General features: G+C 47.9%; 6 protein-coding genes across 6 annotated transcripts; 3 read left to right on the top strand and 3 right to left on the bottom strand.

Annotated features, from left to right (window-relative positions):
- Nucleotides 1-40: 40 nt before the first annotated feature.
- On the top strand, nucleotides 41-922 carry M430DRAFT_275749 (hypothetical protein; the record flags this gene model as incomplete). The annotated part of the gene is made up of 1 exon (XM_024865657.1): nucleotides 41-922. Exon 1 carries the CDS (start codon nucleotides 407-409, stop codon nucleotides 920-922), a length of 516 nt encoding a protein of 171 aa, XP_024720653.1. The 5' UTR covers nucleotides 41-406.
- A 1,282-nt stretch (nucleotides 923-2,204) lies between these two features.
- On the top strand, nucleotides 2,205-2,915 carry M430DRAFT_27773 (hypothetical protein; the record flags this gene model as incomplete). The annotated part of the gene is made up of 3 exons (XM_024865717.1): nucleotides 2,205-2,488; nucleotides 2,536-2,577; nucleotides 2,693-2,915. 3 exons carry the CDS (start codon nucleotides 2,205-2,207, stop codon nucleotides 2,913-2,915), a joined length of 549 nt encoding a protein of 182 aa, XP_024720654.1.
- Nucleotides 2,916-4,603: 1,688 nt separating this feature from the next.
- Nucleotides 4,604-6,432, top strand: M430DRAFT_275755 (hypothetical protein; the record flags this gene model as incomplete). Its single annotated transcript, XM_024865658.1, has 2 exons — nucleotides 4,604-5,774; nucleotides 5,822-6,432. The coding sequence occupies 2 exons, from the start codon at nucleotides 4,604-4,606 to the stop codon at nucleotides 6,430-6,432; spliced, it is 1,782 nt and encodes a 593-aa protein (XP_024720655.1).
- Nucleotides 6,433-7,028: 596 nt separating this feature from the next.
- M430DRAFT_275757 (hypothetical protein) lies at nucleotides 7,029-7,761 on the bottom strand (the record flags this gene model as incomplete). Its single annotated transcript, XM_024865659.1, has 3 exons — nucleotides 7,501-7,761; nucleotides 7,158-7,442; nucleotides 7,029-7,097 (listed from the first exon to the last, which is right to left on the bottom strand). The coding sequence occupies exons 1-3, from the start codon at nucleotides 7,642-7,644 to the stop codon at nucleotides 7,029-7,031; spliced, it is 498 nt and encodes a 165-aa protein (XP_024720656.1). The 5' UTR covers nucleotides 7,645-7,761.
- A 1,092-nt stretch (nucleotides 7,762-8,853) lies between these two features.
- On the bottom strand, nucleotides 8,854-10,711 carry M430DRAFT_101769 (hypothetical protein; the record flags this gene model as incomplete). The annotated part of the gene is made up of 4 exons (XM_024860739.1): nucleotides 8,854-9,144; nucleotides 9,205-9,336; nucleotides 9,384-10,266; nucleotides 10,317-10,711. The coding sequence occupies 4 exons, from the start codon at nucleotides 10,709-10,711 to the stop codon at nucleotides 8,854-8,856; spliced, it is 1,701 nt and encodes a 566-aa protein (XP_024720657.1).
- Nucleotides 10,712-11,368: 657 nt separating this feature from the next.
- On the bottom strand, nucleotides 11,369-11,898 carry M430DRAFT_101797 (hypothetical protein; the record flags this gene model as incomplete). Its single annotated transcript, XM_024860745.1, has 3 exons — nucleotides 11,369-11,483; nucleotides 11,553-11,761; nucleotides 11,812-11,898. The coding sequence occupies 3 exons, from the start codon at nucleotides 11,896-11,898 to the stop codon at nucleotides 11,369-11,371; spliced, it is 411 nt and encodes a 136-aa protein (XP_024720658.1).
- Nucleotides 11,899-12,935: the final 1,037 nt, after the last annotated feature.

Raw genomic sequence — 12,935 nt, forward strand, 5'->3', positions numbered from 1 at the left:
ACAAAACAAAACAATGCCTCCCATCTGTTTCGAGAGCCTGGGGTTTAGCAGTCCATACGGCTTCATCTGGATGCCACGGTCGCTATGCCACGCAAAGCAGGGGTCACTAGTCCTTCCTCTGGACCTCTCCCATACCTTTTCCTCTCAAAAACGGCCTTCTGGCTAAGTAGGAAGGGTCCGTCTGGGTGCAGAAAGATGCTGTGTGATCGAACATCACAATGTCGAGGGCACTGAGTAGATGTCCTATTCTTCTCATGGCCCGGGGGATAATCGAACAGCACCATCAAGCATCCGTAGAACATTCCTTTTTAACCTCGGTGTATACAATGTGCGCTGCCGTTCAGGGTTCTTTTTGTTGAACTTCTTGAAAATTCAGCTCTGGCATCTCAGATCGTAACTTGCAAAGATGTCGCTTATCGGAATCCGCCCAAGACGGTTTGCCGTTTTGATAGATTTTCCCATGGGGGCCATAGAGAAGGCCCAGGGAGGTTTGTCATGTTGGAGAGGGAATCTTGCCTTGGGGTCGATTTATCATCACCCTCTACGTGGGCTAAAACAACTAACCCCTGCACCAATGGACTTGACGGGCAAGGAGCGCCCCGCATGCCGAAGCCGAAAATGTGCCGGTAGCACGGGGCAGCAAGCCATATTGGGTATAGTCGTCCAAGCCGCAATGTACCTCGTAAGAGTCTCGGCCACGGGTCAGGTCACCCAATATTCGACCCGTATAAACACACAGGACGAGAACCGCCTACGGGACCTCACTGGGAAGAGGACCGAGAACGCCATGGATGTTAGATCAACTCACGGCCCGTCACCCATTATGGGAATTGCTCCCATCATGAGGCGGCAGAGGTCGTGGTACATGTCAGCTACCCTTCCATTATTATCGTCTACCATTACAATGATGAAGCACCGCTAGACTGCTCTAGACAATATGATTTAAGATATGAACAAACTTAGCAGGCACTTGAGCAGACTAGACTTTACTTTCGCGTGAATAGAATTTACTATCAGGTACTGTGTGTCCAAGAGGCTCTCTGAGCACAGTTCCATACTCGGAGGAAGTCCAAGTATCTTCTTAACGTGTATGAATCTCTCTCAGAGCACCCTAGCTCTTTAATATCCTTATGTTGAAGTATACCGTCCCAGATAATGGGTACAGTTGGATCTGGACAGCCACTCTTCAGGAAGCTAGCCACATGCCTTCGTGCCTCCTCAAGGAATGGCGGAACTGGTACTTTCCATCCGGGTTGCGTTGGCTAACGTGATCAGCAAAACGTGTCGTTCGAAATTTGGTTAACCTACAGGTTGGGGAGCATGAGCGAGAGGAAACACTTCAGATCGTACAGACACCGTGTTGTTGTTCCCTTTCAACTGTCAGCGCTGTGTGCCTTCAAGGAGGGTACGTAATGCTCACCTCTTCTTGGAGGCAACGAATACAACTTCTTTCTCACTGCTTGAGGCGTTCGTATCTGCTGGGGGCCTCTGGCATTAAACTGGCGTGCGAGATCTATAACTGAAGCGTCTGGCATCTCAGATCGTAAAGTAGATAATAAGGATATATCTATGCTGGCCCACACACGAGAAGGGTTTTTTGGTTCCTGGGTCATTATAAGACGTCCATTCAATATAGGACAGAGCTCAGTGCAAGAGCAGACCACCGCCGCTGTGAGGGGAGGAATTCCTTCTCCGCAGGCGGCCAGAAAAAGGGGCTAAACCAACTGTGGATTGTCTCGCGAGCCCTCCCATCCGGGTAGAGATGCCCCCATTACTACAGTTCCTGCCGATACTAGAAACATAGAGAAGCTGAGCCCCATCTCGCCTCCCTCCCCCTCCATCTTGTCTTCTCTCTAGAACGCACACGTTAGATGGGGGCATCACTCTACATGGGTTGGTGCAGAGTCTAAGGGCCACCTTCCCGACTAAGAACCAACATCATGCTTGTGGGGCGTATGGTTCAGGGCTAGGAACCCCCTGAAATGCTACCTGCTCTTCGCAAAAATGGAGTCCGTCTGCCGTTTCCCTTCGCAAGCCCGATCGAAGGCTTGCTCTCCAAGAATCCCTCTTCCTTGGCTGCAGAAATCCTCACAATACCCACAGTCCAGTTGGTCCTGCCCCTGACTGGGGTCTGTAGTAGGTAGTATATATATCGTGGTGAGTGCATTGCACAACATCATCCGAATATAAGTTAATTCTTAGTCATGTCGAACCCCACAGAAGAATTTCCGTACAAGAGATTCACTCTCAACAGCAGGCCAAGCAGGAGGCCCAGCTCCCACTGCGCCCCATCTATGTCGGCGATGGGACCTGTGTCCCAGATGCAGGACTGGCACGCTGCCCCTCTCCCTAAACAGTACCCTGCTGCAGCAAGTCGACAGCGTCAATATAACCCCAACAGCCCCCCATCCCCTCCAAACAGACAACGCCAGGGAGGTATTGTAGCAAATACCGGCTTTCCTAGGACTCATCAGGCATCAAAGCAGGTGTATGTAAATGCTCCTCATGCGATGTCCTCTGTTAACGGATAAAAAGGCATCACAGCATCGACGAAGACATAAAGGATCTACAAGAAGAGTACGTTAACACTCGAGGCTCACTCGATAACCCTTACTAACCAATAACAAGCTACGAAGTCATGCTTGGGTAGACTACCCTCTCTCTGATCAGACGTCTGTCCTAACGTATGTAGGGATCTCGAACGATTAGGCAACGCCGTCAACACGGTTGCTGTTTTTGTGGCCCAGATACATGCTGGGTTGCTTCAATCTGGGGTGGCAGAGGCTACAAGGAATGAGTCACTCGTGAGCGGAGAGAGCCAGGCTGAAGCAGCTCCTATGTATGAAAGTACCGTTGGGCCAAATTTCTCTGAGATGATTGATTGGTCGGTACCTGGAAGTGAAGGACTGCCGTGAATTGGTTGATTCCCACAGGAAAAATACCGGACTTGAGAGGGTGTTGACATCACTACTATGCATAGCGATAAGGATGTACCAAAGTTTACTATATTATTCAAAAGCTGTATAGTACTTGTTTAAGCAAGATGAGCTTCGTTCTATCTATGGATATAGTGAATATCGTCAAACTTGGGCTCAAACATTGTTGTATCCGCGAACCCCACCGTGCTTGAGTGTTTCCCATTGAATTAGCCCACACGAAGTTTCCAATGATGTTACTTCAAATCCATATATATAGGCTGGGAGGCTATCTTCCCCTACTTTAATTTAATACAAGTACACCATTATAAGCACCTATCTAGGCGGTTTAGACTACTAGAAGCAAGTGGTGCCTGCGTCAGCCTCTAGATGTCAGCTTCCAACCCCTATTGGATACTAAAATAATCTATTCAAGAGCAGAGAAATTCCTTCACAATGTTTTTGCACAGGCAAGATCATGGATTGTGACGGGCGCATGAGGCCCCATTCGCAACAGCATCACATAAAAAATCGCTGACCGAGTAAACCCAAGTCCACCGCAGCTTGCAGTACCTTTTGGCGGTAAGTAGTACATCGGCCCGCACACAGCCAGCCAGACTGTGAGTGATGGGCCACCATGTGGATAATAGTTGCTGCGGACCATGCACGAAGATGTTAGCCATCAGTTTGGGCAACGCACACGAAAGCTGCGGTGCAAACTTCTAGTGTGCGTACCTCGGACTGATAATAACTGAGACTAGCTAGGGCCAACCAACAATACATGGCAGGGATAGGCTGTCTGTAAATGCTGATAGGCATCTGATTGAACCAGTGCGCAATGATTGTAGGTGACGGTGGGATACAATATTCGAGCAAGTTAATATCTGCGTGAGTGATAATAGAATTGGTAAGAGTATTCCACTTTGCTTTTCTTTGAAGCTCTGGCTCGCTTTTCGTTCATACGCAACATATATCTCATCCCACTTTAGTTAATTATTAGACGATGAACAGTCAAATCAATAAAATCCTCGATAATGCTGCCGGCAAAGCCCAACATTTGCAGGGCGAATCACTAAGCACCCTCCTTGCATCTCTCACAACATCAATCATAATATTATGCTTCGGAGTTGCCGCCCACATATTTCTAAAGCGTCCATTTACTGAAGTATAGTAGGTGCATAGTATACTCTATAGAGCAGACGCTGATTTACAGTTCTCGACGAGCACCCTGGAACTCACTCTCGAAATGGAAGCCAGTCACCCTAGCACCGCGGGTATTCTTCTCGCCAATGCCGGACCCCGATATGAAGTACGGTGCTGGACTTGATAACTACTTCTTCGACCGCTATTTGCAAACAATAGTGAGAATTTTTCTCCTCCTCAGCTTGACAATACCCACAGTCCTTCTCCCGCTAAACCTTATTGACGGCCGGAGCCAGCTTGGGGAGGTGAACGGACTCGACCGCTTTAGTTTCTCAAACATTACGCCTTTCCATACGCACAGATACTGGGCTCATCTTGTGCTGGCTATATTTGCGGTGCTAGTGGTATGTCTTATGCTTCAGCGCGAGATTCAGGACTACCACCGACTACGACAGAGCTGTGCTGCATCTGGTTTGGATGGCCTTGGCAGGTCATCATCCATGCTGGTGGTCTCGAACTCGAAAAAGCCGCTCTCAACCGAAGCCATGGAGAAGCACTTCCACGACACGTCCGGTGGGGTATGCGGTATAGTGGTGAATCGGGATTATAGCGGTGTCCGAGCCAAGGTGCGTCAACGAGACAAGTTGGTCGAGAGGCTTGAGATTGCCGAAACGAAGCTTATCATCAGAGCCAACCGCCGAACTGAACCTCGCGACCACAGTGTTGATAAGCATACCAGCGATGCTCCGCTGTGGATGAGTTACTTGGGCCAGAAGGACCGGCCATCCATGCGCCTCCCGGTGCGACCGTGGCTGCCGTCTCTCCCATTTCTCGGGGTCAAGGTCGATGAGATCTATTATCTCCGTGCGAAAGTCGCTCGACTCAATCTCGAGATAGAATCCGCGCAGCAAAATCCTGACAAGTTTCCTGAATCTAACTCGGCTTTTGTCTCTTTCAACGAGAGACTCTCGACGCCGCTTGCAGCTCTAGTGCTCAAGACGCGGGTCCCCCCATCTTGGACCCTGAAGCACGGTACCACGGTAGCTGATACGATATGGCAGAACGTCTCCAACAGCTGGTGGCAGCAACTCATCCGTACAATGGGTACCTACCTGCTGGTCGCTGCACTTACGTTAGGCTTTGCCATCCCAGTCACAGTTGCGGGTTCACTCTCGCAGGTCAAATACCTAGCTAATGCCACCACTTGGTTGCATTGGATAAATAAGCTTCCAGGCTGGATAATAGCTGCCCTCCAAGGCATCCTCCCTCAGGCGATAGTGAGCCTCATCACTGGCATGGTCCCAGCGATGCTCCAATGTCTTGCAAATAAACAGGGCCTCCACTCGCGACAGGTGACCGAAAGCCGTGTTCAGGTTTATTACTTCACATTCCTCTTTGTGCAGGTATTTCTTACAGTATCCTTATCGGCAGGCTTTGCCACCATTGCAGGGCAGTTGAGAGGAGCCATCGGATCAGCCCCACTAGTTCTTGCACAGAACCTGCCCAAGGCGAGCAATTACTTCTTCTCTTACATTATAATCTACACATTCACCACAGTCGCACACACACTTCTCCACCTTGGTAGTTTTATTCAGCTTTATCTCCTCTCCCCTGTGTTAGACACAACTGCCCGGCAAATATGGGCGAGAAGAAAGTCTTTGGACCTGCAGAGGTGGGGTACCTTTATCCCAGTCCTCACAAATATTGCGTGTATTGGTACGTTCCTCAACCGTTGGTGGAAACTAGAGTAACATGCTATATAGGTCTAGTTTATTCAGTAATTGCTCCTATAATCCTTTTCTTCAGTGCTTTTTGCTTTGGGGTACTTTGGATGCTATATCGAGCTTATCCACCGAAGCTCACTGACTCAGATCTGTCCGCAAGTACTCTGTTCTACCCTACAGCAATACGGCAGCTATTCACGGGCATCTACTTTATGGAATTATGTCTGAGTGGCTTGTTCTTCCTTGTCCGCGATGAAGAAGACAAGGCTTCGTGCACTGCACAGGCTGTAATTATGATAATCGTTACAGCCATGACTGCGTTGTTCCATTGTACTTTAGTATATGGCTACAAGCCACGCTGGTTAGCTCTATCAGTCTTTGATATCCATAAAAAGGACCAGTCTGGGGTTAAGAAGCAACCTGAACGGGTCAAAGAGAGGCCGACAATAACATACGTGGCTGCTCAGAGAGACCCAAATCGAGACGACATTCTAACCTCCCGTCCTTTGGTTCTGTGGCTTCCAAAGGATAGGTTAGGGGTCTCGGACGATGAGATCTATCATACAATGCGTACTAAGGGTCTTTGGGTTAGTAATAAAGGTGCCCGTCTGGAGGGGGCCAGAGTGAAACTGAGCGGGACGCCCCCATAATTCGGATACTTTAATATGCTAGCCAAAAGCAGAAGAGGGAGTTCTTTTACAATTTGGAATTTGATTGTGGTGATGATGCAGTATGTCCCCAAAAGTCTGTGTTTATCACCAACCTCACCATGCTGTAGTTTTAATCCAATAAAACTCTTAATAATTTGCCTCGAATCCTCAAGAATTTACTAAGATTTATAGTAATGATACATTTCTAGTATATATTAGTTTAAGTTTTAGTAAAAACGTAATAAAAAATTCATGTATTTGTATGTAAGTAAAAAGAAATTTGCTAAACATTTCATATAACTTAGTCTACAATAAAATTAAATTTCCTAGTAGTAGATGCTAAGGTATGTATAAACTTCTCTTTAATTCTTAAATATTGAATTAGTATCTAGTTGTGAATATTATAAACCTTTGAAGTGTTTCAGTGGAGTTTTGAGGAAAATAGGCAATGAGCTTAGGGAAACCGTTGTAGGTTGGACGAAATTGGACGAGAGACGAGTTGCACTCTAAATAAGTTCTTGTATATGAACATTTGCGACCGGTAATTTCTCTGCTACCATTCTCCCATTCTCAATTAATCAATTATGCGCCGTTTGTCATGTAATGCTTCCAAACCTTGCAGTTCTATTTGTTGGTGGGCTGGAAATGTAGAAGATCCATGCAATCTGGTCGTTATCAGTATAGCCCTCAAATTACAAGTAGGGTTAAAGTAGAGTTATCTTTACATTTACTATAGATAGTACCACAAACCCCGAGGCAGCGGCTTGTTTTGCTGCATTAGAAGTGTAAAGTAGATTATTAACGGAGGATGTGGTCAAAATAAGCCCAGCAGCAAGGAAACCAACAATGGCAACGTGGTATTCCTCGGTCGTATCAGACGCGATAACGGCAAAGATGCCAACAATCAGGCAGAGCATGAAAGCTACGCTGAACCAGCAGTAGTTAGGGTAGGGATCCGTGTCCTGGGTGGATGCGATCACCGACGCCACGAAAGTTAGAACCCACGCCAACTGTTTGAGAATGGCTAGTCAGACAGACATGAAGGCTTTGCGCAAAGGTCCAACGTACCATAGAAGTCGAGGTAGTGGCGAGTGTGTTCGGATCTCCGAGAATATTATCCACGCACAAGCCGGTGGTCCTAGGGTCTTTGATTTTCAACTCCCCCTCCTTTCTCTGAAGCAAGAGTGAGTGCAATGATTCGTAGGAAGCCATGTGGGAGGTGCGGTCGTAATTTGGTAGATTGGATGAATCTGGTTTATAAACCACATTAATGATGTCTTCGAAAGTATGAACGCGGATAGAGTGAATTGACAACTATTAGGATACGAGTTGACAGCTGCCCTAGAATTACTATTACTGTTCCTCCTCAGTTCTCCTGAGTGTTTTCTACTCTGGGCATCTATATGGTGCTGGGTAAGCGCTAACCTTAGGATGCTTGGCCCACCTCAGCATCGAATAGATGGAGCCGTAGCACTTGTAGGCGACATCAACCTCCCGTGGCCATCACAATCCATATCTATGATTGTTACTAAGCGTATATGCTTTCAAGCTAGCCTAATAGCACTCATCTCGTAATTATGATGGCCATCGCTAAGATTACGCTTACTCCTTGAGAACCCCCCCGGGGGAACCCCGCCCCGGGGGGGGGGCTATTTGTCATACATATGGTGTTGGTTATAACTGAGGGTTCTTTAATAATTCTCAATACACTACTACGGAGGAAATAGATGTGAGTACATGGAAACTTTAACAATTGGTACGTCACGATGTATTTTATGACAAAAACACAGACTTGATGCACTCACGGAACAACGATGATGCGGGGTAGAATGCGGGGTAAGATGGAGCTAGGCAAACCTTAATTTAACCTGGGTCTGCCAATAATTTCTTTTGAATATCCTAGGAAAGGGAAACATGTAATAGCGGCGCCGTGGAGGTTGAAGAATATTAAAGTTTTTTACATGTACAGACAGTATTAGGGCTATAATTTAGGACTCCACCGTTGCTATAGAGGCAAACTCATGTTGGCAGTCTGCTCCGTACCTTTGCCAGTACTGTACATACTCATCGATCAGGCGATATAAGCGCGCCCGAAATGGGGCTTTATATCTCGTAACTGGTATGTTCGCTCCTTTTGTTGCTAACAAAAGAGGCTGGTGATCTGTGGTTGTAATCTTACTTACAGCGGCCGTACGCTTTGCTCCGCAAGCGGCGAGACTGAGGGAAGTGACCGAGCAGAGAAAGAAAACCAAGGAGGCATGTAGAACCGGCGCCAACTAGACGGTATCGATCACTTTCACTCTTCAACATATGTGGAATCTCTGGGTAGAGAATAGCTATACGAATATAGTTGCGTGTTTATTGGTACATCCTTTTGATTGATCGAGAATACCTCGGAAATTGCCACCATAACCCGAAGTGTTAGGTGGCTGAAGCCCAATATTCAAAAATTGGCTCTGTTGGACAAGCACCTAGAAAGTCTTTATTGAGCTCGACGAGGGACCACAACACGTGATCGGTCTTCTCCACGTGCCGAAATGCGAGAGCAACCACCTCTTTCGTACGTGGGTGTTGAAAGGACCATGAGTGTCTGCATAATAGGTGATTGCTGTCTCGTAAGCGATCCATATAAGAAAAGTCTCCAAATGCAAGTACTCGGAGAGACAAAAGACCGTCTGGCCCGAATACCCAATTAGCGAACTGTTTGAGGGGCTGATTTGAATCCAATATCTCAGCCATACTTCTGTCTCTCGTAGAACCAAGAGAGTCAACAAGGGTCGATTTATTGCCGTTGGTTGTTTCGTAGATGCCAACTCTTGGGCCATTCAAACAACCCTCGCCAAACCTCCGTACGTGCAAAATTTTGAACTTGAGACTAGTAGCAAACGGTGCAACTATAGGTTTCTTGAACAAGTGTTAGTTTATGGCCTTTAAAGGATTCAAACCCGTACCAAGATCATTAAATCACAGCTCAGCCCCAAGCACTCTGATCGCGACCCTGCAAAAGGATGCTCGGGTCCAGACAGAGTTAGCCATTTTACATCCTCCGTAGAAAGCGATAAATTGATATTATCAACCTCTAAGTCGCCGTCGTCCGAGCCAGATTCTCTGAATTGCCACGTCTTTTCATGATAAACAAACCTGGTTAGCCCACTCTGATTCTTAGCTACATTCCACAATTCAAAAGTGTGGCCAGGGAAGCTGAGAGAAACAAAAAGGTCCTTGAGGCAGGGGGCCGGCCAAAAGAAAGCCATGAGAATCGGGATCGCAGGTTTCCAAGTATCCCGGTGATAGACTACCTCTATCGAGGATAGATTTCTATTATGTCCTCGCTCCATGGCTGATGTGAGAAGAACCTCCCACCCAGGACAGTTCCGCAAGGTCAAAGACGACAGTTTGTGTATATTAAGGGCGTATGCTAGCTCCTTGTGACTGGCCTCAAGAGAAACCGAACTAAGGGAAAGCGCTCTCAAGGATGGAAACCTCACTTTGCACTGATCCACAGGCAATTCCAGAATTCTGCTGGCAAGATAACTGTGTTTATACGGGTCCAACGACATGTTAACAAAGTCCAGTTCAAGTCGCCTGAGGTGGTTCGCATTTGTTTTTAGTGCGGTATTAAGGGCCGCAAGGTCTCTGTCACTCCACATGCCTATCCAGGAAATGTCCCGGGGGCAACTAAATTGCCCAAGCTCGATCGGGCTGTTACCACGTTCGTTAATTTCGCACATACCCATAGTAACTAGGTTTATCACTGCGAGCTTATTCTGTTTGCTGTTTAAATAACCAGTAGGGCCTAGTATCTGCGGCCGAATACAAGTCCCTATCTCCCAACTAGTCGTGAGTAAGTAGTGCACTAATATAATATGAGAGGGGAAGCAAACCTGAAGCTTCGCAGCTCACTTTCTCTTATTAGGTCCAAGACGGCCAGTAGGCTTGCGCTAAGCTTGTCAATCCTCCTCATTTTATTGCCGATTGAAGCACTACCCCTAGCCATATCAATCATATCCCAGTTGTGTATACATCGCTCTGGGCGATTGACATAGAAAGGTGATCGGACTTGAAGATTTCTTACATGTTTCATGCGGCCTAAATTCTGCAAGAAATGTTTAACCTTTACCATATGCAGACACTCTTCATCGTCGGCCCGGATAAGAATAGTAGTGTATAGCTCTGGTATAGTAGCGCTATAAAAGGTCTTTGATACGATGCAGAGCTGTAATAGGTCGTGTATATTTGACACCTTTCTAGTTAGAACGTGATATAATGATATATTCATCGGCCATACCTCCTTTATAATAAAACGTAAAACCTCTAGAGGGAGATAATCCATAGTGTTCTTGTCTACCACGTAAGTTGTCAATGGTTGGAACCTAGCTAGATATCCAATTAATTACGGTACTATAGGTTTATTCTCAATCGCGAGATCGGAACAGTGGAGTCTGTTCCGGAGAGAGACTGTAGTACGGTCATAGGAATAATTAAGAAAGAGACGCAATAAATGGAATGGGAGGGCTATTTATCACTCGTCACAAAAAGCAAAGACGATTATGCCGAGGTATCCATACCTATTGGATCAATTAGGTTATCTCGTGACTGAGGTTAATTCTACTTGTTCTATTTTACTCCAGTTTGAAGGTGTTGGGTTGTGTCATGGATGGTGGTATAGCTTTGAGACAGTCATACCATTCACATTGGTGCAAAAAACCGTTCCACTCCTGGGGTTCACATTACTGTACTCACCATGCCCCTAAGTTTTCTCGAAAGGGCAAACGCGAGCCAAGGGCAAAGTCAATTGTAAACTGTCTATGATGCCACACGTTTACCAGTGTAGTGTCTCACGTCACCTACTGCCTACCTCTACTTAGGACACCTCACGTGATAAAAACAGCCCCTGACATGCACTCGCTTATTTTAGTGCCCTTAAAAATTTCGCTTAATTTGGGCGCTCCCGCCGTCTACGTTTGCTATGCCCGTTAGGTCTCTGCCCGAGTATATCTCTAAGTTTTTGGTCATTTTTGTCCTTGTCCACGTGATGAACCTTGACATGTCTATACTACTATTAGCCCTATGTATACTTGCGATCTGTGCTCTTTTAAGGCAAAACAGCCACAACGTACCTCTGAAGATTGTCTGGCCGTGGGAACTTGTGATCTCTATCTGGGCAGAACGGGCACCCGTAGCCTAGCGAATCATGTATAAACCCATGCCGGATCATCTCGTTCTTCCTCTTGAACCCTGCCCCGCCCTCACTTCGAGGGCAGTCCTTTACTGCGCAATAGTGCGGCCGGTTTGATGAGTGCACCTTGGCGTGGGAGTTCAACTGGTACTGGCTCCACCTTAGCCTTGAACTTGTCCTCTCTCCACGCAAAGACTCACCTGGGTCGGGAATGGCTCGTCCTTGCATCCTAGATATGTACACTTGAAGCCATCTACATGCGGGTTCGTGATCCCGTCTATACTCATCCGATCAATTGGGAGGGAAGGCGTTGGCGCCGAATGATCCGTGCAGGGCGTCTCAATATTGCTGCTGTCGTATTCCGCAGCGGTGTCATACTGGGTCCTGTCAGCCTGGGCGATTCTCTGGTGGTTGTTCTGGTTATAGTAGTAGTTGCCGGGGTTGCTCGGCGAGGGTAGCCGTCGGTGGGGCGGGGGCGGACCGTGGTTTGGTCGTGTCGGCAGAAACTGAGGATAGGGAGAGTCACCGGTACCTGGCTCAGGGAGGTGGTTGATATCTCCCAGCTGGGCGGCGAGGGAGGGCAGGGTAATGGGCCCGGTGCCATTGCCATTGGGGAGGCGTGACTGTGGCGAGTGCTGGCAGATGGGAGGGAGGCCGCCGGACGAGACCACGAACCCAGGTTTGATCGAGGGATCTTGTGATGAGGACCCGCGAGTGTCGCCGGCATATGTCGAGGCACTTGATAGGATCGTGGGCTTCACGCCGTCCATGGGCTCTCCGTCCGCCCTCTGCGCGGCATTGCCCTTGTATGCGAGAGCGCCAGCGGCAATAGCGGCCAGGCTGCACATGCCTTTTGTGCCCTTCTTAACGCCTTCAATAGTAGTCATGTCTCTGTGTTCCTCGTCGGTATCCCAGTCGTCGTTTAAGGTAAGCGTCTCCTGGCCAGCCTGGTACGTAATTTCGGGCTGCTTGCCACCACCCATGACTTCGACCAACTTGGCATCTCCCAGGTTTGACCAATTTCGGGAACGACGATGTTGACGTTTGCGATCAGAATAGTCTGGGGGTTCCGGGCTAGAGTCGGGGGTGACCTCAGGCGAGGGAATGGCTAGTGGCGGGCTCGGCGATGGCTGCAGATTGACTATCTTGGGTTTTAGAGGGGGGGTATTGCGCAAACCCATCTCGTCGGGGTGGTAGTAGTAGTCGTCGTCGACGGGGCGCGCAGGTGGATAGTGAGTGGAGGGAAAGGGGGACAGAGAGGAAGGTTCTCGAGAGTCGCAGTCATGGTTTGGCTCACTCGGCTATCGGAGGCTGGGTTTGGGTT

This window comes from Amorphotheca resinae (assembly GCF_003019875.1).
Source record: "Amorphotheca resinae ATCC 22711 unplaced genomic scaffold M430scaffold_6, whole genome shotgun sequence".
Lineage (NCBI taxonomy): Eukaryota > Fungi > Ascomycota > Leotiomycetes > Helotiales > Amorphothecaceae > Amorphotheca > Amorphotheca resinae.